Source organism: Eumetopias jubatus, unplaced genomic scaffold, assembly GCF_037043125.1.
Source record: "Eumetopias jubatus isolate StellerSeaLion01/CBP00866 unplaced genomic scaffold, mEumJub1_p1.0 scaffold_8, whole genome shotgun sequence".
Classification (NCBI taxonomy): Eukaryota; Metazoa; Chordata; class Mammalia; order Carnivora; family Otariidae; genus Eumetopias; species Eumetopias jubatus.
The window spans coordinates 121999022-122026104 of NW_028274814.1; the positions used below are offsets into that span (position 1 = coordinate 121999022).

General features: G+C 39.0%; 1 protein-coding gene across 1 annotated transcript in view; it reads left to right on the forward strand.

The window, feature by feature from the left end:
- Window positions 1-20346, forward strand: part of ANO4 (anoctamin 4) — a 443661-nt gene extending 423315 nt beyond the window's left edge. Inside the window, exons 28-30 of the mRNA XM_088025667.1 lie at window positions 6892-6997; window positions 8433-8628; window positions 19807-20346. Of these exons, the coding sequence (XP_087881793.1) occupies window positions 6892-6997; window positions 8433-8624 (298 nt within the window). The 3' untranslated portion in view covers window positions 8625-8628; window positions 19807-20346. The remainder of the gene's footprint in view (window positions 1-6891; window positions 6998-8432; window positions 8629-19806) is intronic.
- The last annotated feature ends 6737 nt before the right edge of the window (window positions 20347-27083 follow it).

The following is a 27083-nucleotide window of genomic DNA, read 5'->3' on the forward strand; positions in this document are numbered from 1 at the left end:
CCCAACAAACAAAAGTCCAGAACCAGACAGCTTCACTGGTGAGTTCTACCATACATCCAAAGAATTGATACCAATTCTTCTCAGAATCTTCCAAACAATAGAAGAGGGGTGAATACTTCCTAACTCATTTTACATTGCCCTAACTCCAAAACCAGACAAGAACACCACAAGAAAAGAAATTACAGGCTAACATCCTTGGTGGTGTTACTTAGGACAGCATTGATGAATCTTAGTAACATGGTAGCAAAAGAAAAGAAAAAAAAGCAAACCTCAGAAGAGTACATACATTATAATATCCTTTCTATAAAGTTCAAAACCATAACTGAACAGTATAATATTCAGACAAATGAATACTGATACAAGCATTTGTTAATAATAAAAATGAAATTCAGGATAAGGAAAGCAAGGGGATGAGAAGGAAGAGCAGAGGGTAAGGTATAAGTTCTTGAATAATGTTTTAATTCTTACATTACATGGTAGATATGAGAATTCATCATATTAAGTATTAAATAAATATAAAGGTTAAAGAACACGAATGGATCAATGAGGTTAGTTTAAAAAATTAAATATGATTAGCCAATTCTGTGCACCTGAGGTTGAAAATAATGTTATATGGAAATGCAAAGGGTGAGAATAGTCAGATACTTTTGAAGAATAGTAAAGTGGAGATTTACTTTACATTAGAATTAGTATAAAGTTAAAATAATCAGTCTAGTGGTGTCACTGGATCAAATAAATAGAAAATGGAATAGATTTGAGAATTTAAAAATTGCATATTAAAGATGTAATAAAAAATAACACATACAATATGATTTAATTTATATAGAGTTCAAAGCAGACAAAACTAAGCACTTTCATCCAGGAGCACTTGTATAAGTAGTATAACAATAGAGAAAAGCAGAAAATTCAATAGTAATTAACTTTTGGATATCTGGGATTGCCAGTGAGGCATTTCTAAGTTACTGACCATGTTCTGTGTCTTACCTTGGATGGTGGTTATGTGAAGTTCAGTATCATTCTTTTAAAAGTACACATACTTTTAGATCTTTAAAAATGGGAATGAATTAACTATACTTGGCACTGGAAAAAAAAAATATGTTTGCAAGCCAATAATCCATTTCCTGAGAAACAAAAGCAGCTTTAGAGAATGCACTAATTTAAGTCAAGTGGGAATGTCCTGCCTTTCCTTCATGTAAAATTGAAGTCAAGAAATTACAAGTGTTACTTTCTTAAAACAACTCTGACTCACTTGAAAAAATTCCTCCCAACATTAATGCCACTGGGCCACTTAGTTTCTTTGAAGATAATAAATGAAGACTAGAGGAGTAAAATGTTGATTCATTTAGCTTTGAAACTGGTCTTTCTGTCTCTTTCTGTAGCAGGACCATGGAAGTATTTTCTTTGCACAAGTAAACATGTAGCCAGTCATTTGGCAAATAAATAGCACTGCATCAAAAACAGATACGTAGGGCACAAATGACATCTGAGCTCCTCTCAAACCTCTGCCTCATTTGAAAAGGCCAGTGGGATCAGGAGTAGGCTGACACATCAACTGAGAGCTCCACCTAAGCATTCATCTGCAAACTCAAGAAAAGAGAGTCCAAAATTATAGAGCTGGTGACATGGAGAGACCCTAATTGTGTTACTAGGGAAAACTGATGTCCAGAGAAGCTTCATGAATTACCTAAGATCATAAAGTCAGGTAGACCCCAAATTTGGTTTCAGCGTGCTTTCCAGTGCATAATTCTGGAGACAGCTGAGGGCAGTGAAGCAGATGACAGCCAAACTCATTAACACCACTGCAATTTTATTGCCGTAGGGTAGCAGTAAGGAGTTTTCTAGACAGAAACTTGACTTTATGATACAATGGCTTAAGAGAGTAGGAAGGCCAGAAACCTGCTGCTTCTGAAAACTGAAACTTCTTAAAAATTTCATAGATTCTGAGAACAAGAATAGGAAGTGCCTATGTTAGACACATTGCATTCCTTTGTGCACAAATTAGCAGAACTCTGTGATAGACTCACAAATGGATGTATACTATACAGAGGCTGAACAAATAGATGCATATTCTCAGCAACTGGATCTCTGTATAGTAATTATCTGATATATTGCCAGCTCACCATAGCTATGAATATAAGTGCTTTCTAACTATTAAAAATGTAAAGAATGTTAATTTTTTATTGTTAATCACCATACATTACATCATTAGTTTTTGATGTAGTGTTCCATGATTCATTGTTTGCGTATAACACCCAGGGCTCCATTCAGTATGTGCCCTCTTTAACACCCATCACCAGGCTAACCCATCTCCCCAACCCCTCCCCTCTAGAACCCTCAGTTTGTTTCTCAGAGTCCATAGTCTCTCATGATTCATTTCCCCCTCCAATTCCCCCCTTCATTTTTCCCTTCCTGCTATCTTCTTTTTTTTTCTTTTTTTAACATATAATGTATTATTTGTTTCAGAGGTACAGGTCTGTGATTCAACAGTCTTACACAATTCACAGTGCACACCATAGCACACACCCTCCCCAATATCTATCACCCAGCCACCCCATCCCTTCCACCCCCCCACCACTCCAGCAACCCTCAGTTTGTTTCCTGAGATTAAGAATTCCTCATATCAGTGAGATCATATGATACATGTCTTTCTCTGATTGACTTATTTCGCTCAGCATAACACCCTCCAGTTCCATCCACGTCATTGCAAATGGCAAGATTTCATTCCTTTTGATGGCTGCATAATATTCCATTGTGTGTATGTATGTATATATATATATATACCACATCTTTATCCATTCATCTGCCGATGGACATCTTGGCTCTTTCCAGTTTGGCTATTGTGGACATTGCTGCTATAAACATCGGGGTGCACGTACCCCTTTGGATCCCTACATTTGTATCTTTGGGGTAAATACCTAGTAGTGCAATTGCTAGATTGTATGGTAGCTCTATTTTCAACTTAAGAATGTTAATTTTTAAAAATATATAAAAAGCACTAATTAAAATGTAAGATCACCATCTAAAAACAAGTGTTTTCATTTTTGCATAATTCAGTAGTCCTTTCTTATCTGCGGGAGGTACATTCCAAGACCCCAAGTGGATGCATGAAACTGTGGGTGGTACAAAACCCTATATATACTATGTTTTTCCTAAACGTATTTACATAATAAAGTTTAATTTATAAATTAGGCACAATAAGAGATTAGCAACAATATAACAATTATAATATACTGTAGGAAAAGTTATGTGGTATCTCTCTCAAAATATGTTCTAGTACTGTACTCACCCTTCTTTTGATGATGTAAGATGATAAAATGCCTACATGATGAAATGAAGCACGGCGAATGACATAGGCATTGTGACCTAGCATTGGCTACCATTGACATTGTGACAACAGGCAGAAAGAGGATCATCTGCCTCCTGACTGTGGTAGGGAGGGTGTGGTAACTGAAACCACATAAAGCCAAACAGGGAGATAGGGGTGGAGGGCAAATTACTACTCACATATATGTACAATTTGACAAATAGAGTCATGTTTCATAATCTATTTCATCATTGGGTCATAAAAAGTATTTCATCTTTCTAGTTTTCATACTTTTATTTAATGAATGCTTATATTTGATATATAAATGAATTCATTTATTTGCTACAAATTTGTAGCAGAAATTTAAGAATGATACATCTATATTGTGTCTTTGGAAACAGTCAAGGGAAAACCATGATTTTCTACCAAGTGAATTTAGAAGGGATCTGGGGAGGGAGAGACTTACTAACATTCTTCAAATGAAAAGCTGAACAAGATCTAAGAAGCTAAGAGATGGAGCAGTCACAATGAAGGCTAAAAGAGCAGAGCTGAGGCATAATAGGAAAGGAACAGTAGGTTCCAAAAGGAATTTTCTGTTTTAATGAATGCTGTCATGTAAAAAGTTTAAGGAGTTAATGAGGGTAACTCTTGAAACAATTTTTATAAATTGTTCTTTGTAAATATACTTTGATCTAATAATCATATGTATAATCAAAAGCATACTGCCATTTTTCTTCTAGAATGTTTATTCAGACTATATTTGAAGTATAGGCAGCTAAAGACAAGCACAGGAATCACATTTGTTATCTTAATTGCAGAAAACAGTTCCTGATTCTTGACTAGTTGTGCTCTGCAAAAAGTAAAAGAAAGAATAGTTCATGTAAACTTTTAGTCCTGAATAAATTGGACCTTTGACAGGAACCATTTATGTAACCATATATTAAAGTGTTCTAGACAATTACCTAATCCTCATCATTATAGAGAGAACCAACAGCTTGAAGGTACTAATAGCTTAATTCTTTATTTCAGTACCAGATATGCATCATAAATATAATTTTACTGACAAAATAGATAATTCATTATATACCTTAAGTATTATTGATAATTAAGATGATGATTGTGATGATAATAGTAACAACTCATTTCTATAGTACTTGATACTTTTCAAAGATGCTCTGCGTAGGACAAATATTGACATATAGGCTAATGGAATAGGATAGATAGCCTAGAAATAAACCCACACCTATATGGTCAATTAATCTATGAAAAAGGCAACACATACAGTTGAGAAAAGACAGTCTTTTAACAGATGATGTTGGGAAAACTGGACAGCTATATGCAAAAGAATGAAACTGGACCACTTTCTTATGACCATACACAAAAATAAAGTCAGAATGGATTAAAGACCTAAATGTGAGACCTGAAACCATAAAACTCCTAGAAGAAAACATGGGGAGTATAATCTCTGGGACATCAGCCTCAGCAAAATATTTATGGATAGTGTTCTTAAGCAAGGGAAACAAAAGCAAAAATAAACTCTTGGGACTACACTGAAAGAAAAAACTTTTGCACGGCAAAGGAAATCATCAACAAAACAAAATGGCATCCTAGTAAATGAGAGTAGATATTTGCAATTGATACATCTGATAAGGGGTTTATATCCAAAATATATAAAGAACTTAAATAACTCAACACCAAAAAAGAAAATATCAGATTAAAAAGTAGGCAGAGGATCTGAATAGATATCTTCCCAAAGAAGACATACAGATGGCCAAAAGACACATAAAAAGGTGCTCAACGTCACTAACCATCAGGGAAATACAACTCAAAACCACAAAGAGTTATCACCTTACACCAGTCAGAATGGCTAGTATCAAAAAGACAAGAAATAAGTGTTGGCGAGGATGTGGAGAAAAGGGAATCCTTGTGCATTATTAGTGGGAATGTAAATTGGTGTAACCGCTATAGAAGACATTATGGAAGTTCCTCAAAAAATTAGAAATACCATATAATCCAACAATTCTGAGTACCCAAAGAAAATGAGAACAAAAATTCAAAAAGATACATGCACCCCTATGTTTATTGAAGCATTATTTATAATAGCTAAGGTATGGAAGCAACCTAAGTGTCCGTTGATACATGAATGGATAAAGAAGAGGTAGTTTATATTCATACAATGAAATATTACTCAGCCATTAAAAAGAATGAGATCTTGACATTTGTGACAATATGGATGGACCTAGCGAGTATTATGCTATGTGAAATAAGTCAGAGAAAAACAAATACTATATGATTTCACTTATATGTGGAATCTAAAAGCAAATGAACAAAAAAACAGACTCTTAAACACAGAGAACAAAGTGGTGATTGTCAGAGGGGAGGTGGGTAGGGGGATAGGCTAAATAGATAATGGGGATTGCAGATCTCCAGTTTTAAAATAAGTCTCAGGATGAAAAGTACAGCATAAGGAATATAGTCAATGTCATAATAAGGTTGTATGATGACAGATGGTGACTATACTTATTGTGATGAGCACTAATGTATAGAATTGTCAAATCAATATGTTCTACACATGAAACTAATAGGACATTGTATGTCAAATATACATAATTAAAAAGATACTCGGCATAGGAATTATCTTGTATCCTCATACACAAATTAGTGCTGACCTTGAGGTTAGGAACCATCTTACATGACAGCCTGGATAATCATAACTTTTCCTCAGATAAAGGAATTTGGTATGTTTACACATAGAACTGTTGGAAGAATTAGCATTTCCAGACCTTTCCCCATTTCTGGGGTTATTGAAAAGAATACTGGGCTCAAGACATGTGAAAACTCTATAATACTGAGAGTCATTTTTCAGTTTGCCGACCTGTGATAATAGTAATGATAATGGCAAAGATAAAATGGAGCCAAATGATTTTAGGTTCCTAGGACAGGTGCCTGGTTCCTAATAGGTATTTAACAAATATTTATGGAATTTGATGCTGACTCAAAAGTTATAGTGGGAACATATATTAGGAAGGACTCCTTAGTGGCAGAAATCCAGTATAAATGGACTTAAAAAGAAATTCATTGGTTCGGGTAACTGGGAGATTGGCAGGATGATACTAACACTACTAATGGCTGGATCTCAAGCCTCCAGCAGTGTCAGCAAGACAGTGCCTCTCTACTGGCTCTGTGTTCAGATGACTTCCTTTTCAAGCAAGCTGTCTCTACACCATCTGTGATGGCCAGCAGGAGCTCCAGACTATTACCTTCTGTGGACTTAGTTATAATTCACTAAATGATCATTCTAGCAGAAGTCCTGGTGAGGGGTCTCACTGGTCAGGTCTGACTCATCTTTTGAACTGGGGTCAGGGGTGGGGGGTGAACCCTGCCTAACCCGCATGGATAATTCCCCAGAGAAGAGATATTCTTTTACCAGAAGAAGAAATGATGGACAAGTGACAAAGGTCTAGGATAGAGAAACTTTTTTAAACTATCTATCATGAATGAGGACTACATAGTGGGAACGGATGAGATTTGGGAGTCAGGAAAATCATAGTTTGGAATGTAACATTCATTCTCCTGTATATTTATAGATACCGAGACTACCGTGATCCTCCTCATTCACTGGTGCCCTATGGCTACACACTGCAGTTTTGGCATGTCCTAGCAGCTCGATTGGCTTTTATCATTGTGTTTGAGGTAAGTTCTCTTAACCAATTCCTTTGCCATAATTAAGTAACTAAGAATAATACCTAAATGTAAGTGTGAGAACTTTCAATATGACTATGTCCAGAAGTAGTATAGTGATATTATACAGCCTCTTTTTAAAATCTTTTTCTTCCCCTTGAGTTGTCCAGTTGAATTCCATTGTTGAATGTTAATGGATAAGTCAGAAATCATCAGCCCTAATGTTCTAGGGCCATTGTTCTTCAACTTTAAGAAAATTGAAGTTTTCATCACTACTCCTAGAGACTCAGATACATCATGTCTGTAATTTGCTTTTCACAAGCCCTCTAAGATGATTCTTTCTGATATAGGTGTTCCAGGACTATAGTTTGGAAAACACTAAACTGGCTATTGTACAAGTGGTAGCCTCTGGTTATGTGTCATCATGACATTACTCATACTCAAGACACAAATAAGTATTATCTTAGACTCAAAATTGACTTTTAATCTACCTAGCAATTACCTATGTTATATGTCAGTAAAAATACATCATCTGTTTTCTTTTAGTCTTTAAGAAAATTGCTACTAGAAATCATTTGAATTTCTAGGACTGTACTTATAAATGGAAATTTCATCTCCCGTCACATATATTAAAGCCAGATTAATGCAAACCAGGACTGCTTCTTGGCTTGGACAAGACATTTCCGATACCTCTTCCTCCATCGTTTTTTCCTTCATTCCATGTAATCAAGAGAAGACAAGCTGTTCTTCCCTGGGAATTCATTTATTTAATACTTTAGAATAATGAGCGCCTTTAAATTATCATCTGGTACTTTCCTGGTCATCATAATATAGACAAACAGAAATGACAGTGTTTCTAGAGTTTCAGCTGTTAATAAGTCAGGTAAAGAATTTGTGACAGTTTACCAGAAAAAAAGTTTCTTCCTGAAATGATCACTTCCTTTAGGCCTCCTGATCATTCTTGCAACAAAAATTTGCAAAGCAGATTTAGCAATCTGCAAAGCATTTTGAAACATTTTCTTATAATTTTCACAATAATGTCCAATTTATACATAAGCAAATTGAAGCTTAGAGTGACTTATTCCCAGGTAAGCAGACAGCTCTTCAGTAGTAAAAACTACAGAACCAGGATTCAACCCTGGGTTTCCTGACTCCATGGTGTAGGTACTTCTGGCTCTCCTTTGCATTTTCTGACCACTCCTTCTCCACATTCTTTCCTGATTCCTTTTCTCATTCCCTGTGAAGTGTCATCAGGCCAAGTTCAGTCCTCACCTATCCGTGATTTATCCTTACATACCTCCCCTGGCCTCCTTCCACTTTCCAGACACTTGAGAGGCTCCATATCCCTGGAGTGAGAGGAGTTCTTGCACCAAGTTCCAGAGCTCTTTCCAGCTGAGGGTGGGCAATAGACCTAACTTGTTGTATTCATTCTCCTTTATGTTTTTAGCATCTCGTGTTTTGTATAAAGCACCTCATTTCATATCTGATCCCAGACCTCCCAAAAGATCTAAGGGATCGAATGAGAAGAGAGAAGTACTTGATTCAGGAGATGATGTATGAAGCAGAACTGGAGCGTCTCCAGAAGGAACGAAAGGAGAGGAAGAAAAATGGAAAAGCACACCACAATGAGTGGCCATGACCAGGTAGGTGAGAGGTGTGCTCATGGTCTAAAACCTTTCCTTGGGTTGAAGGGTACGCTTTAAACTCCCTGAATCAAAGCTTGTCATTGTCCTACTGATAGAAATCAAACTCCTTAGAAGCTTCCCAAACCAGCTTATTTCTTAATTGCACAATTGAACTTTATTTTCCCTTTGCATATAATTTCTGCAACTCTTCTCTATCTCCATGCCACTCTTGGCCTGGCAGTCAAGGTCTTTAGGAGTTGGCCTCGGTGTTCCTTCCTCTCTCCCTTCTACTCCAGTCTGGCAATTCTCTTTAAACAGAAAGAAGAATCATGTTGCCTTGGGGATATTAAAGTCACCTTTTTATCTCACCCAAGATTGCCTTCCCTTCATCACCCATTTATTGTTCCCTCCCAGGCTGGTGCATGTCACACCATACCCTCTAAGAAATTTTACCCAGACTCATCAGCCCACTGAGACTCATTTCTTATAAACTTCTCTGGTTATTCCATCAGTGCTACATATATTGACATATATATGGATCTGTATTGTTAATTTATGATTTTCAAATAGTTGGGTGCCTGGGTGGCTCAGTTGGTTGAATGACTGCCTTCAGCTCAGGTCATGGTCCCGGGGTCCTGGGATCGAGTCCCACATCGGGCTCCCCCTGCTCTGTGGGGAGCTTGCTTTTCCCTCTCCCTCTGCTGCTCCCCCTGCTTGTGCACTCTCTCTCTTTGTCAAATAAATAAATAAAATCTTTAAAAAAAATAGTTATCAGGCTTCCCCAGCACAATTGTAAGCATCTTCAGGAAAGTCTTTATGGATGGTAATTTTATTCTTCCAAATAGTTAGCATAGTGTTAAGTACATGGCACCCATTAAATGCAATTCAGTTAATAAAAATTAGGTGGATTAAGGCTAAAATATTGTAGGAAAGTTTCATAATGTTCCCACATAGCTTATGAGAAAGTTTTTCTGAATATTCTCTCTGGCAAGTCTGTTTGCTGTGTGTCCTTGGGCAAGTCAGTTAACCTCTAGGCCTCCATTGCTTCAGTGATAAAATAATTAGATGAGCTCTCCATTTTGGTGCTCTGTGAATCAAATATTACAGCATTTCTTTTGCCTTCCTCACCCTTCATTTCTTTCTCCACTTAATTGAAGACTAACTTTGAAAACATTGTTCAAAATTTGGCCTCCAAAAGAAAAATGAGATATACAGGGGAAAAAAGTTATGTTTTTCACTTTTTGTATTGGTTAAGATGTAGCAGATATCTTCCGAGATGTTTGTTAAGTTAGTGAATTAGTGTCACCCCAGATCTGTGTTAAGAGTCCAGGAGGCTATTACGAGTTGGATATGAGGGTAGACTGGGAGGAAATCACCCAGACCCCAGACCCACAGGGATAATGGCGGTATATAGATATTGAACAATGCCCCAACCCTCAATTCCAAAGTAGGCCTTGGTTTCACTAAAGCCAAGACATTTTTTGCAATATAATAATTTTGCCATTTCCCAGATCTGCCATTTGGCTCTGTGATTTGGGGAAAATTGCTTAATTTTTCTGAGCCTGCTTGTTTGGCAGAACTAATATGCAGCTCAAATAAGGCAAGACACATATGAAACAATAAAGTGCTGTAGAATACTGTAGGGGAGGGGGAAGAGCAAGATGGTGGAGGAGTAGGAGACCTAAATTTCATCTGGTCCCAGGAATTCAGCTAGATAGGGATCAAACCATTCTGAACACCTACAGACTCAACAGGAGATCGAAGAAAAGAATAGCAGCAACTCTGAACAGAAAAGTGACCACTTTCTGTATGGAGAAGTGAATCTGAGGCGATATTCAGGAGGATAGATGGCGGGGGAGGGTGCCTTCATCAGCCACTACCAGCAAGTGCTAGAGCAGCAGAGCACAAAATCGGAAATTTTAGAAGTCAGCTCCACTGAGGGACGTCACTCCAGTGGCTAAGCGGGGGATGGAACCCTCGCTGGGACAGTGTGGTCTTAGGACCCTCAGGGTCACAGAAAGACCAGGGGTGCCTGAGTGCAGCAGAGCTCCTGGGTATTGGAGCAGGGAAGCCGGCTGCAGAGACGGAGCCGAGGAGTGGGCTCTCAGCTCGGGGTTGCCATAAACCGTGATCTGCGGCACAGTTGGGCCACTGCTCTTCCAGCAGGGACCCAACAAGCAGCAGATCCGGGGAGACTCCCCTTCCTCCCCCAGGAGGAGCGGCATGGGAGCACACCGCAGGAATCTGCTGGGTTTGGAGACTCCACACAGGGTCAGATGCCAGAGATAGAAATGCGTGGTCACAGGCCAGGTGAGCACAAAGTGCGGCCAGAGACCAGGGAGACGGGAGTGAGTGACTGCTTTTCTCTGCGGGTGCACTGAGGAGTGGGGCCCCAAGTTCTCGGCTCCTCCAGGGCAGAGATTGGGAGGCCGCCATTTTTACTCTCGTCCTCCAAAGCTGTATGGAAAGCTTGCAGGGAACAAAAGCTCCCGAGAGCAAACCCGAGCAGATTACTTAGCTGGCCCCTGGCAAGGGCGGGGCAATTCTGCCTCCAGCAAAGACATTTGGGAACCACGGCAATAGGCCCTTCCCCCAGAAGATCAGCAAGAACAGCCAACCAAGACCAAGTTTACCGATCAATGAGAACGGCAGAACTCCAGAACTAGAGGAGTACATCACATAGAATTCATGGCTTTTTTCCCATGATTCTTTAGTCTTTCAAAGTTAATTTTTTTAATTTTTTTTAATTTTTTTTAATTTTTCTTTTTCCCTTTTTCAGCCAACATCTTATCAATCCTTTTTAGTATATGTGCTGCTGAAGTGAGCACCTTATCAACACTTTTTAAAAATCCTTTTTATTTTTCATTTTTAGAGTCATATTCTATCTCTTCATTGTAGTTAACCTTATTTTTTGTATTTATCTAAGTTCTCTCTTTAAAATTTTGGGATACGGTTTCTTCTAACAGACCAAAATATACCATAAATCTCTAGTGTATGGCTTTGTTCTAGTCTCCTGCTTGATCACATTCTCTCCCCCCCTTTTTTAAATCCTCTTCTTTCTTTTTTCAACCAACTTATCAATTCCTTTTATAAAATCTTTTATACTTTTCATCTTTACAGTCATATTCCATCCCTTCATCATATTTACCCTTATTTTTGTACATATATAAGCTTTTCTTTCTTTAAAACTTTGGGAGGCACTTTCTTCAACGGACCAATATACACCCAAAATCTGTGTGGCACTGATCTATTCACCAGCCTGATCATATTTTATCATATTCTGTTTTTTTTGTTGTTTTGTTTTGTTTGTTTTTATCTTTTTCTTTTTCTTTTTTCATTCTTTCCCTTTCTTTTCCCCGGTTTCAGGTCTCTTCTGAATTGTTTATGTATATTTTCCTAGGGTCATTGTTACCCTGTTAGCATTTTGTTCTCTCATTCATCTATTCTATTCTGGACATACAAGCCAAAACAGAAAAAATCACTTCAAAAAAAAAAAAAAAAAACAAGAGACAGTACAGACTGCCAGGGACCTAATCAACATGGACATTAGTAAGATGTCAGAACTAGAGTTCAGAATGACGATTTTAAAGATACTAGCTGGGCTTGAAAAAAGCATGGAAGATATTAGAGAAACGCTTTCTGGAGAAAAAAAAAAAACTAAAATCTAACCAAGTCGAAATCAAAAAGGCTATTAATGAGGTGCAATCAAAAGTGGAGGCTCTAACTGCGAGGATAAATGAGGCAGAAGAGAGAATTAGTGATATAGAGGACCAAGTGATGGAAAATAAAGAAGCTGAGAAAAAGAGAGAGAAACAACTATGGATCACGAGGGCAGAATTCGAGAGAGAAGTGGTACTGTAAGACAAAACAATATTAGAACAATTGGGATCCCAGAAGAAGAAGAAAGACAGAGGGGGCAGAAGGTATATTGGAGCAAATTATAGCAGAGACTTCCCTAATGTGGGGAAGGAAACGCATCAAAATCCAGGAGGCACAGAGAACCCCCTTCAAAAGCAATAAAAATAGGTCAACGCCCCAACATCTAATAGTAAAATTTACAAGTCTCAGAGACAAAGAGAAAATCCTGAAAGTAGCTGCGGAGAAGAGATATGTAACCTATAATGGTAGAAACATTAGATTGGCAACAGACCTATCCACAGAGACCTGGCAGGCCAGAAAGGACTGGCATGATATCCTCAGAGCACTAAACGAGAAAAATATGCAGCCAAGAATACTATATCCAGCAAGGCTGTCATTGAAAACAGAAGGAGAGATATAAATCTTCCAGGACAAACAAAAACTAAAGGAATTTGCAAACACGAAACCAGCCCTACAAGAAATACTGAAAAGGGTCCTCTAAGCAAAGAGAGAGCCTAAAAGCATAGACCAGAAAGGAATACAGACAATACACAGTAACAGTCACCTTACAGGCAATACAATGGCACTAAATTCATATCTTTCAGTAGTTATGCTGAATGTAAATGGGCGAAATGCCCCAAACAAAAGACACAGGGTATCAGATTGGATAAAAAAACAAGACCCATCGATATGCGATCTGCAAAAGACTCATTTTAGACCCAAAGACACCCCCAGATTGAAAGTGAGGGAGTGGAAAACCATTTACCATGCTAATGGACACCCAAAGAAAGCTGGGATGGCAATCCTTATATCAGAAAAATTAGATTTTAAAACAAAGACTGTAATAAGAGATGAGGAAGGACACTATATCCTACTTAAAGTGTCTATCCAACAAGAAGATCTAACAATTGTAAGATTGTATCTATGCCCCTAACATGGAGGCAGCCAATTATATAAGGCAACTAATAACAAAAGCAAAGAAACACATTGACAACAAAACAATAGTGGGGGACTTTAACACCCCCCTCACTGAGATGGACAGATCATCTAAGCAAAAGATCAACAAGGAAATAAAGACTTTAAATGACACACTGGACCAAATGGACTTTGCAGGCATATTCAGAACATTCCATCCCAAAGCAACAGAATACACATTCTTCTCTAGTGCCCATGGAACATTGTCCAGAATAGATCACATCCTAGGTCACAAATCAGGTCTCAAGTGGCACCAAAAGATTGGGATTATTCCCTGCATATTTTCAGACCACAATGCTTTGAAACTAGAACTCAATCACAAGAGGAAAGTCAGAATACATGGAGGCTAAAGAGTATCCTACTAAAGAATGAATGGGTCAACCAGGAAATTAAAGAATTAAAAAAATTCATGGAAACCAATGAAAATGAAAACACAACTGTTCAAAATCTTTGGGATGCAACAGGGGCAGTCCTAAGAGTAAAGTATAGAGCAATACAAGCCTTTCACAAGAAACAAGAAAGGTCTCAAATACACAACCTAACCCTACACCTAAAGGAGCTAGAGAAAAAACACCAAATAAAGCCTGAACCCAGCAGGAGAAGATAAATAATAACGATGAGAGCAGAAATCAATGAAATAGAAACCAAAAGAACAGTAGAACGGATCAACGAAACTAGGAGGTGGTTCTTTGAAACAGTTAACAAGATTGATAAACCCCTGGCCAGACTTACCAAAAGAAAAATGACCCAAATAAATAAAATCATGAATGAAAGAGGAGAGATCACAACCAACACCAAAGAAATACAAACAGTTATAAGAACATATTATGGGCAACTACATGCCAGCAAATTAGATAATTTGGAAGAAATGGATGCATTCCTAGAAATGTGTCAACTACCAAAAGTGAACCAGTAAGAAATAGAAACCTGAACAGACCTATAACCACTAAGGAAATTGAAGCAGTCATCAAAAATCTCCCAGAAGCCCAGGGCCAGATGGCTTCCCAGGGGAATCCTACCAAACATTTAAAGAAGAATACCTATTCTCCTGAAACTGTTCCAAAAAAGTGAAATGGAAGGAAAACTTCCAAACTTGTTTTATGAGGCCACCATTACCTTGATCCCAAAACCAGACAAAGACCCCATCAAAAAGGAGAATTACGGGCCAATAGCCTTGATGAACATGGATGCAAAAATTCTCACCAAACTACTAGCCAGTAGGATCCAACAGTACATTAAAAGCATTATTCACCACGACCAAGTGGGATTTATCCCTGGGCTGCAAGGTTGGTTCAACATCTGCAAATCAATCAATGTGATACAATACATTAACAAAAGAAAGAACAAGAATCATATGATCCTCTCAATAGATGCAGAAAAAGCATTTGACAAAGTACAGCATCCTTTCTTGATCAAAACTCTTCAGAGTATAGGGATAGAGGGTACATACCTCAATATCATAAAAGCCATCTATGGAAAACCTACAGCAAATATCATTCTCAATGGGGAAAAACTGAGAGCTTTCACCCTAAGGTCAGGAATACGACAGGGATGTCCACTATCACCACTGCTATTCAACATAACATTAGAAGTCATAGCCACAGCAATCAGACAACAAAAAGAAATCTAAGGCATCCAAATCAGCAAAGTCAAACTCTCACTGTTTACAGATGATATGATACTTTATGTGGAAAACCCAAAAGACTCCACCCCAAAACTGCTAGAACTCATACAGGAATTCAGTAAAGTGGCAGGATATAAAAATCAATGCACAGAAATCAGTGGCATTCCTATACACCAACAACAAGACAGAAGAAAGAGAAATTAAGGAGTTGATCCCATTTACAATTGCACCCAAAACCATAAGATACCTAGGAATAAATCTAAGCAAAGAGGCAAGGAATCTGTATTCAGAAATCTATAAAATACTCCTGAAAGAAATTGAAGACGACACAAAGAAATGGAAAAACGTTCATGGATTGGAAGAACAAATATTGTGAAGATGTCAATGCTACCTAGAGCAATCTACACATTCAATGCAATCCCTGTCAAAATACCATCCACTTTTTTTCAAGGAAATGGAACAAATAATCCTAAAATTTGTATGGAACCAAAAAGACCCCGAATAGCCAGAGGAATGTTGAAAAGCAAAGCTGGCGGCATCACAATTCCGGACTTCCAGCTCTATTACAAAGCTGTCATCATCAAGACAGTATGGTACTGGCACAGAAATAGACACATAGATCAATGGAACAGAATCGATAGCCCAGAAATGGACCCTCAACTCTATGGTCAACTTATCTTTGACAAAGCAGGAAAGAATGTGCACTGGCAAAAAGACAGTCTCTTCAACAAATGGTGTTGGGAAAATTGGACAGCCACATGCAGAAGAATGAAACTGGACCATTTCCTTACACCACACACAAAAATAGACTCCAGATGGGTGAAAGACCTAAATGTGAGACAGGAGTCCATCAAAATCCTAAAGGAGAACAGAGGTAGCAACCTCTTCGACCTCAGCCGCAGCAACTTCTTCCTAGAAACATCGCCAAAGGCAAGGGAAGCAAGGGCAAAAATGAACTATTGGGATTTCATCAAGATCAAAAGCTTTTGCACAGCAAAAGAAACAGTCCAACAAAACCAAAAGACAACCGACAGAATGGGAGAAGATATTTGCAAATGACATATCAGATAAAGGGCTAGTATCCAAAATCTATAAAGAACTTATCAAACTCAACATCCAAAGAACAAATAATCCAATCAAGAAATGGGCAAAAGACACGAACAGACATTTTTCCAAAGAAGACATCCAAATGGCCAACAGACACATGAAAAAGTGCTCAACATCGCTCGGCATCAGGGAAATCCAAATCAAAACCTCAATGAGATACTACCTCACACCAGTCAGAATGGCTAAAATTAACAAGTCAGGAAACGACAGATGTTGATGGGGATGTGGAGAAAGGGGAACCCTCCTACACTGTTGGTGGGAATGCAAGCTGGTGCAACCACTCTGGAAAACAGTATGGAGGTTCCTCAAACAGTTGAAAATAGAGCTACCATACGATCCAGCAATTGCACTACTGGGTATTTACCCCAAAGATACAAATGTAGGGACCCGAAGGGGTACGTGCACCCCAATGTTTATAGCAGCAATGTCCACAATAGCCAAACTGTGGAAAGAGCCAAGATGTCCATCGACAGATGAATGGATCAAAAAGAGGTGGTATATATACACAATGGAATATTATGCAGCCATCAAAAGGAATGAGATCTTGCCATTTGCAACGACGTGGATGGAACTGGAGGGTGTTATGCTGAGTGAAATAAGTCAATCAGAGAAAGACATGTATCATATGACCTCACTGATATGAGGAATTCTTAATCTCAGGAAACAAACTGAGGGTTGCTGGAGTGGTGGGGGGTGGGAGGGATGGGGTGGCTTGGTGATAGACATTGGGTAGGGTATGTGCTATGGTGAGCGCTGTGAATTGTGCAAGACTGTTGAATCACAGATCTGTACTTCTGAAACAAATAATGCAACATATGTTAAGAAAAAAGAAGATAGGAGGGGAAGCATGAAGGGGAGTAAGTCAGAGGGGGAGATGAACCATGAGAGACGATGGACTCTGAAAAACAAACTGAGGGTTCTAGAGGGGAGGAGGGTAGGGGGATGGGTTAGCCTGGTGATGGGTATTAAAGAGGGCACGTTCTGCATGGAGCACTGGGTGTTATGCACAAACAATGAGTCATGGAACACATCAAAAACTAATGATGTAATATATGATGATTAACATAACAATAAAAAAATTTTTTAAAATACCATCCACTTTTTTCAAAGAAATGGAACAAATAATCCTAAAATTTGTATGGAACCAGAAAAGACCCCGAATAGCTAGAGGAATGTTGAAAAAGAAAAGCAAAGCTGGCGGCATCACAATTCCGGACTTCCAGCTCTATTACAAAGCTGTCATCATCAAGACAGCATGGTACTGGCATAAAAACAGACACAGAGATCAATGGAACACAATAGAGAGCGCAGTAATGGACCCTCAACTCTATGGTCAACTAATCTTTGACAAAGCAGGAAAGAATGTCCAGTGGCAAAAAGACAGTCTCTTCAACAAATGGTGTTGGGAAAATTGGACAGCCACATGCAGAAGAATGAAACTGGACCATTTCCTTACACCACACACAAAAATAGACTCCAGATGGGTGAAAGACCTAAATGTGAGACAGGAGTCCATCAAAATCCTAAAGGAGAACACAGGCAGCAACCTCTTCGACCTCAGCCACAGCAACTTCTAGAAACATCGCCAAAGGCAAGGGAAGCAAGGGCAAAAATGAACTGTGACTTCATCAAGATCAAAAGCTTTTGCACAGCAAAAGAAACAGTCCAACAAAACCAAAAGACAACCGACAGAATGGGAGAAGATATTTGCAAATGACATATCAGATAAGGGACTAGTATCCAAAATCTATAAAGAACTTCTTAAACTCAACACCCAAAGAACAAATGATTCAATCAAGAAATGGGCAGAAGACATGAACAGACATTTTTCCAAAGACATCCAAATGGCCAACAGACACATGAGAAAGTGCTCGACATCGCTCAGCATCAGGGAAATCCAAATCAAAACCTCAATGAGATACTACCTCACACCAGTCGGAATGACTAAAATTAACAAGTCAGGAAATGAGAGATGTTGGTGGGGATGCGGAGAAAGGGGAACCCTCCTACACTGTTGGTTGGAATGCATGGTGTTAGAGCCACTTTGAAAAACAGTATGGAGTTTCCTCAGAAAGTTGAAAATAGAGCTACCATACGATCTAGCAATTGCACTACTGGGTATTTACCCCAAAGATACAAATGTAGGGATCCGAAGGGGTACATGCACCCCAATGTTTATAGCAGCAATGTCTACAATAGCCAAATGTGGAAAGAACCAGGATGTCCATCGACAGATGAATGGATAAAGAAGATGTGGTGTATGTATGTATATGTACACACACACACACACACACACACACACACACACACAATGGAATATTATGCAGCCATCAAAAGGAATGAAATCTTGCCATTTGCAACGACGTGGATGGAACTGGAGTGTACTATGCTGAGCAAAATAAGTCAATCAGAGAAAGACATGTACCATATGATCTCACTGATATGAGGAATTCTTAATCTCAGGAAACAAACTGAGGGTTGCTGGAGCGGGGGTGGGGTGGGAGGGATGGGGTGGCTGGGTGACAGACATTGGGGAGGGTATGTGCTATGGTGAGCACTGTGAATTGTGCAAGACTGTTGAATCACAGACCTGTACCTCTGAAACAATACATTATATGTTTAAAAAAATGATAGCAGGAAGGGAAAAATGAGGGGGTGGAAATCGGAGGGGGAGACAAACCATGAGAGACTCAGAGTCCATAGTCTCTGAGAAACAAACTGAGGGTTCTAAAGGGGAGGGGAGTGGGGAGATGGGTTAGCCTGGTGATGGGTATTAAAGAGGGCACGTACTGAATGGAGCCTTGGGTGTTATATGCAAACAATGAATCATGGAACACTACATCAAAAACTAATGATGTAATGTATGGTGATTAATATAACATAATCAAAAAAAAAAAGAATACTGTAGGGGATTTGTATTGTTAAACATTTTGTTACAGTCTGCCAGATACTAGACCTCGCTTTTCTATTCTCTATCTGTAGGATCCGGAATAGAATATTCATGTGGATTTGATATTCACATTTGCAAAAGTAAAGAAGTTGGACTGAACAATACTTTAAGAGCCTATCTAGCTTTTAACCTTCTCAGATCCCAGAATTTGTTCCAAACCCCTGACTCCGACACCCATTCAAATCACCTCTTCTCTGTCTCTGGTCAGCCGTCAGAGGAGAAGGACTAACTATCCAAATGGCCTTGTTTGGAGGTAGGAGGCAGACATTAGTGAAGAGCACTGTTCCTAGGAGCTCCAGAGGCTAGAGACCAGGGTGCAGCAGGGGCATTACCTATACCTAGGGGCTGCACTGGCCTGTAGGGCTGGTAACCAATTGGGAGTTTCTTCTGGTCTCATCACTATGGGCTTCTTTCTCCCCAGAGGCCATTTCTAATTTTTGCTTGAAAGCATAGTGTTTGTCTGTCTCTATTCTGCCAGTGGTTGGCAGGGTGTCACCTTGCTTCAGACTGCCTTTCTGACTTAAAGTAGGCACAATAATGTTTATACCATACCTGACTCAGTTTGGGGTTACAAATTCTTTGAATGCCTTTGATTCATGTGAGTACAAACCAGCCATTGCACACTGTGTTCTTAAGCCACTGTGTGTACATAGGGTTTTAATGCCTTCTTTTCTCTTTCTAGGTTAATAGTTCATTTCCAAGCCAAGGACCTGAATTCTGTTTACTTCTCCCAGCTGTGCAAAAGCACATTCAAGTGAATGACTAAAACGCAACCGCAGTGCATGTCGCAGACATTGGCAGCAGCAGGGTGGTCAGCAACCCTTAAAGGACTACCTGGGAAATCACGCTGCTGTGAAATCACATTGCAGCACACAATTGCTATCTATCCATAGACCATTCTTGACCAAGCAAGCATGCACATCATGGGCAGTTACATTCTCAAGTTTTTAAAACCAAGGGGAACTTGTATACTGGGCCTGTTTTTCAGCCTGTTTGCTACCTTTTTTGCATTCTACCCCATGTGAATTTTACAGACACTGGGCTAATAAGGGTATTCAGACACCTGGACACACATTCCTAGAATGTCATCATATGGTCCTACTTCCATGTCACCAAACGAAACAGACAAGACCCTGTTTACAACTTTTTTTTTTAATTTCAGATCTTTCTGAGATTATTATATATGACATATCTATAGCTATGTGTATGGCCATAGATGTATTTCTGTGTGTACATATGTATAGTCCTGTATTCTTACATATGTACATACAAATACAGAGATATATAAAGTACATAGCAATTCCTTACTTGTAAATAGCCAAAGGGTACTGACATGAATGATAAATTTTCACATTTAAATAGTCATCAACATGAAGCCATGTTTAATGCTTGTATAATGTGATGCAATAAAATTTAAAATAAATTTATGCACATGGAATATTTTCAGTTGGGTCTTCTGAAATTCTGTTGTATTTTTTTCTCATAGAATAAGAGAAATCAGAGTGGGATCTTTAAAGAAAGCTTTATTACTCCTACATACTCCTGAGAAATCACTTCACCCTTCAGAGAGACTGTATATATTTTTTCTAAATCCACCTTTTCCATCTTGTTTCTATGCTACCTTTTTAGAGTACCAAGCCACCTAATTAGAAATCTCACAGAAGAACTCGGAAAATGCCATTGACACACTTTGAAGAAGAAATATGAAATATAGCCAATGACACACGCTGTTTTGATTATCCAGCTTACTAGTCTGGTCTGCTAATCCTAGGAAGAAGACATACCCTGGGGGAAAATTTTTTTTTGTAAGCATGCCTGTTGTGGTAACTCTTTTTCTGGAGATAGCAGAACCGGCCATTGAACTATGTTACCATCCTACCTGCGTTGGTTAGGGAGATGACAGTGCTCCCGTTACCATATCTATCAAACACTGTCCTCTTTCTTATGTGTGTTCTCTTAAGCTGATTGATTCCCAAAGACCTTAGATGTTTTCTTAGTCTGTATAGAAACAGGTAGTCGAGTGGCTTTGGGCAGGCCAGAACTTCAACCATTTCTTGGTTTTGTCTTTCCATGACCTAATGTTCCTAGGAATGAAATTCTAACCTTAGCAGGGCCTAAACTAAGGAGATGCACTTTATGGAAACTGAAGACAAAAGAACATTGAAGGAATTTTTTTTTTTTCAATTTTTGGCTAAGAAGCCGGTGAAATACTTCACAGTAGCCCCTGGGAGAGGAATTTCTATGAAAAGTCTCAAGAGATGAAAAGCAAAGGGACATTCCAATAAGACAAAACATGTTCTACTGACTCAGCTTGTAACTTTTGTTTGCTATGCCTCTCCAAGCTCCAAGCATCATGGCCCAATAAATCCTTGGGGCAGGGAGAGCAGCAGGGGCAAAGGAAAGAATTGCAAACCCCTCTTTGGGTCTGGAATGGGCCATGAACATTCAGAGCTAGGTAAAGGACTACCAAACACACTGGTCAGGATAAAGAAGTAAACATTTAAGTACCACTTTCTACCTGGTCTGAGCATAAACTGAACTCAAGACAGCTCTATAGCCAGATTGTTTTCTGCCTCTGGAATTCTGTCTTTGCTGTTACAAGTGCTTCTGACAAACAATTCCTGATACATTTCTGGCATACAATTATTTTCTTCCTCTCTTCCTCCTTTACTCTCTCCCTCCCTTCCTCTTTCCTCCCACCGTCCTGCTTGCCCACTCTTCTTCCTTTCATTTCTTTCTACCACTACAGTGAATGTACTTATTTACCTTCCCTGTTTGGGGTACAAGGAAAATGTAGTGAACATCTTAAGGTGGTTTTAGGTTTGTTGAGGGGAGAAAGGCAAAGAAGGTTATAGAAGAGAATTTCTGATGTACTTTACAAGAAATCAAGTGTTAGGAGTAACATCACCAAGATGGAGACATAGATTCCTGATTTTGCCCTTCCTCACAAAATGAAAACTAACAACTATTCATGGATAAGACCACTGAGAGAAATTGAGGATGCAGGGGTAATGCTGAAGCACCCTCTGTACCATGGAGACCAAAAAAAGACCACATTAGAAGAGTAGGAGGAGCAGCTACATGCTGATCACATTTCCCCTCCTCCAGGCTGGTACTGTGCTATGCCAAGAGGTCTTTCCTGAGCCTACAGTTCCTCCAGGGGAGGGAAAGAGAGCCCAGTGTGGACAACCAGCACTCCCAGTGTTGTGGGTCACTTTTTAGGAATTCCCATTCCAATTTTACCCCACAGGAATTGCAGGGGAATCTGCAGGACTTGACCACTGGGAATCTGATTGTGAAGGAGAAGTGGGGAGGGGCTTGCAACAACCAGCAGTCAGATCTTGGAAAACTGAGTTCCTAGCTGCAATGCTCAAGAAGTTGTTCCAACCAGTGGCTTTATCTGCAGAGCCATGACCAGGGAACTCGGTGGGATGCAGATCTGCCCGATTCAGGTCCTTAAAACACACAGAATGGCTGAATGCATTAAAAAAAAAATCCAATGATATACTGCCTAAAAGACATACATAGACTGAGTGAAGAGATGGAAAAAGATATTTCAAATAAATGGTAACCAACAGAACAAAAGCCAAGGGTAGCTATACTTGTTAGGCAAAATAAGTGTTAAGCTAAAATAGTAAAAAGAGGCAAAGAAGGTCACTATACAATGATAAAGGGGTTAATCCATCTAGAAAATGTAACAATTGTAAATATTTGCACCCAACATTCAGAACACTTAAGTATACAAAGCAAAGGTAATGGAGCTACAAGGAGAAATGAACAGCAATACAGCAATACTAGTTGGGGACTTCTGTACCCACTCTCAATAATGGAAAGACCATCCAGACAGAAAAATCAATAAGGAAATGGCAGATTTGAATAACACTATAGACCAAATGGACCTAACAGACATATAGAGAACATTCTATCTGACAACACCAGAATACACATTCTTCTCAAATGCACATGGAACATTTTCTAGGATAGACCATATGTTAGCACATTCAGAAAGCCTGAAATCATAACAAGTATCTTCTCTGCCCATAATGGTATGAAACTAGACCTCAATAAAGGAAACTGGAAAATTCAGGAATGCATGGAAGTTAAATAACAATCTCCTGAATGACTAATGGATCAAAGAAAAATTATCTTGGGACAAATGAAAATGGAAACAAAATACTTATGGGATGCAGCAAAGCAGTTCTAAGGGAAGTTCATAACAGCAAATGCCTACATTAATAAACAAGAAATATCTCAAATAAATAACCTAACTCCACACGATAAGGAACTAGAAACAGAAGAAAAACAGCCCAAAGGTAGCAGAGGAAGGAAATAATATTAGAGCAGAAATAACAAGAAAATTCAAAAGATTATCTTTTCATAAAACCAACTGTTAGTTTTGTTAAACAAAACTGACAAACCTTTAGCAAGACTAACCAAGGAAAAAGAGAGGACCTAAATCAACAAAATTATAAATGAAAAAGGAGACATTACAACTTAGTCCACAGAAATAAGAAGATCCTAAGAGGCAACTAAGAACAACTACATGCCAACAAACTGGAATACCTAGAAGAAATGAAAAAATTCCTAGAAACATGCAACCTACCAAGACTGAATCAGGAAAAAAATAGAAAAATCTAAACAGACTAATTTCTAGTAAGGTAATCAAATCAGTAATCAAAAATCTCCCAACGAAGAAAAGCTCCAGTCCAGATGGCTTCAATGGTCTATTTTACCAAATATTTAAGAATTAATGTCAATACTTCTCAAATCTCCACAAAAGAAAAAAAGAAAAAAGAAAAATCAAAGAGGATGGAAGACTTCAAAACTCATTTTGCAAGGTCAGGATTACTCTGATACCAAAACCAGAAAAGGACACTATAAAGAAAGAAAACTACAGGCCAATGTCCCTGATGAATAAAAAGCAAAAATTCTCAATAAGGTACTAGCAAGCTGAATTCAGCATCACATTAAGAGGGTCATTTACAGGGGCACCTGGGTGACTCAGTCAGTTAAGCATCTGCATTTGGATCAGGTCATGATCCCAGGGTCCTGGGATCAAGCCCTGCGTTGGGCTCTGTGCTCAGCACAGAATCTGCTTGTCCCTCTTCCTCTGCCCCTTCCCCCTGCTCATGTTCCCTCTCAAATAAAATCTTTAGAAAAAAAAGAGGGTCATTCACCATGATCAAGTGGGATTTATCCCTGGGTGCAATGATGGTTCAACATACACAAATCAATAAAGTGATACATCTCATCAATAGAATGAAAGAAAAATATGATTATTTCAATAGATGCACAGAAAGTTTTACAAAATTCAACATTTGTTCATAATAATAACTCCTAACAAATTACGTATAGAAGGAATATACTTCAACATAATAAAGGTCATATATGGCTATCCCACAGCTAACATCATACTCAATAGTGAAAAGCTGAAAGCTCTTCCTCTAAGAGCAAGAACAAAGATACCAACTCTTACCACTCCTATTCAACATAGTTCTTAAAGTCCTATCCAGAGCAATCAGACAATAAAAGACATCAGAAATGCAAAAGAAGTAAAATTGTTTCTATTTACAGATTTTTTATAGAGAAAATATATAAAGTCTGACTACAATTACTAAAAATCAATGAATTCAGTAAAGTTGTAGGAAACAAATTAACATAAAAATCCATAGCATTTCTCATGTGTTAGAAGAACAAATATTGTTAAAATGTTCATACTACCCAGAGCAATTTACAGATTTAACACAATCCCTATCAAAATACCAACAGCATTTTTCACAGAACTAGAACCAACAATCCTAAAATTTGTATGGAACCACAAAGGCACTGAATAGCCAATGCAATCTTGAAAAAAAACAAAACAAAACTGGAGGTATCAGCTGGAGAGCCTTGGGAAGATGGTGAAGTAGAAACCTAAGCTCACCTCATCCTGCGTTTACAACTAGATATCACTCACATCCAAGTAAATAAAATGGAGAGTGATCCAAAGACTGGCAGGACAAACTCCACAACTAAATGTATAGAAGACTCTGCACTGGGGAGGTTAGGAAGGGCAAGAACAGTGGTCAGGAGCTGCCTGCAGGAGGGAGAGATCTGTAGTCTTGGAAAAGGGAAAGCACCAGGGAGCCCACATGGGGAAAATGAATCCCTATAATGTTGGCCTTGAAAACTAGAAGGGGCTAAATTCCATGAATTTGTATAACCACTGGGACTTGGAACCTGGCACTTTAAGTCAACTGACTCAGCAATGGGAAGGTGAGTGATAGCCAGTCTCCTGGCTTAAAGAAACAACAGCCCAAGGAGAGGCAACATAGTTGGTAGGGAAATATGTTTATACTGATTTTGGAGCATGTTGGTGGACATCTTGGGGAACAAAGGAGCTGGCAGGTGACATTTTCCTGCACAATGGGAGGGAAATCTGTTTATACTGATTTTGAAGCATGTTGGTGGACTTCTTGGGGAACAAAGGAGATGGCAGGTGACATTTTCCTACCCGCGCCCCCCAGCATAAACACAGAATCATGTGTGGGAAGCAGCACTGCACAGACACTTGCTACCCAATCTGCTCTTAGTGAGCCCAGCCCATGAGTTCTCCTGAGGATTCCAAGCCTGCTGGCCTTGGCACTGGACTCAGTGTAAATTTTGTTAATGCCACATGTACCTCACCTAGCCACTGCCTATGTGTGCCATAGACCAGTGGCCACCATACTTCAAGAGATCTGGCCTAGGACTGGTGCTCAGCACAAATTTTGCTAAATCCCACACATCCTATGCAGCCACTGCATGCACGGGTGTGGCACACCCCAGCTGCACACTTCTTACCCAGCCATTGCTCACATAGACACGAGGAGCACAGATACCATAACCAACCACTTCATGAACTGATGCTACAGGTCCCTGGCCACTTCAGCTGCTGCATGCTGCACTCCCAGGAGCTACTGGGCTGTAGGGGATAGGGCCAGGACTAGCAACTCAGTGCAAACTTTGCTACCACCACCACCCAGAAAAAGCCCTTCTGCTGTCATGGCCCCTCAGAGGCAGCATGCCTGGGTCTCACTAACATCACAGAGAGCAAACACAGTCCACAAAGGCAAAGAGTCAGTGAAGATGTCTGGACTGAAAGGTAAAGTGACTCAGATGCAATAGCAGGATACAAGCAACAAACATAGGAGACTCCCCTGAAGAGCCGGGTTCTGGTAAATAGGGGACACTACACTGGAGGTCACTACAGGATCTCTTCTCCATGTGTCTTCTACTTTCAAGAGCAGACTTTCCTAATACAGAAATAGATACAGAGTGGTAGACAAAATGAGACACAGAAATATGTCCCAAATGAAAGAACAGGACAAAAATCACAACAGGAGATATAAGTGAAAGAGGAAATAAGTAATATGTCTGAAACAGAATTTAAAGTAATGACCATAAAGATACTCAGAGGACTTCAGAAAAGGGTGGAGAACATCAGTGAGACCCTTGACAAAAAGATAAAAAACATATCTGAAATGAAGAATTCAATAAATGAAGAACTCAAAAAATACAATAGATAGAATAAATAGCAGGCTACAGGAAGCAGAGGAATGTATCAGTGATCTGGAAAATAGAGTAGTGGAAACTTACCAAGCTGAACACGTGAGAGACAAATACTGTGTAATAAGAATAGACTTAGAGAACTCAGTGACTCCTTCAAGCATAAAAATATTTGCATCATAGGGATTCCAGAAGGAGAAGAGAGAGAAAAGGGAGGAGAAAATGTATTTGAAAAAATAATAGCTAAAAACTTCCTAAATTTGGGAAGGGAGAGATCCAGATTCAGAAGACACAGAGAGTCCCCAACAAATTTAACCCAAGCAGCTCCACACCAAGACACATAGTAATTAAAATGGTGCTAAAGAAATAATTTTAAAGTTTGCAAGAGAAAAGAAGACAGTCACATACAAATGAAGCCCCATAAGGCTATCA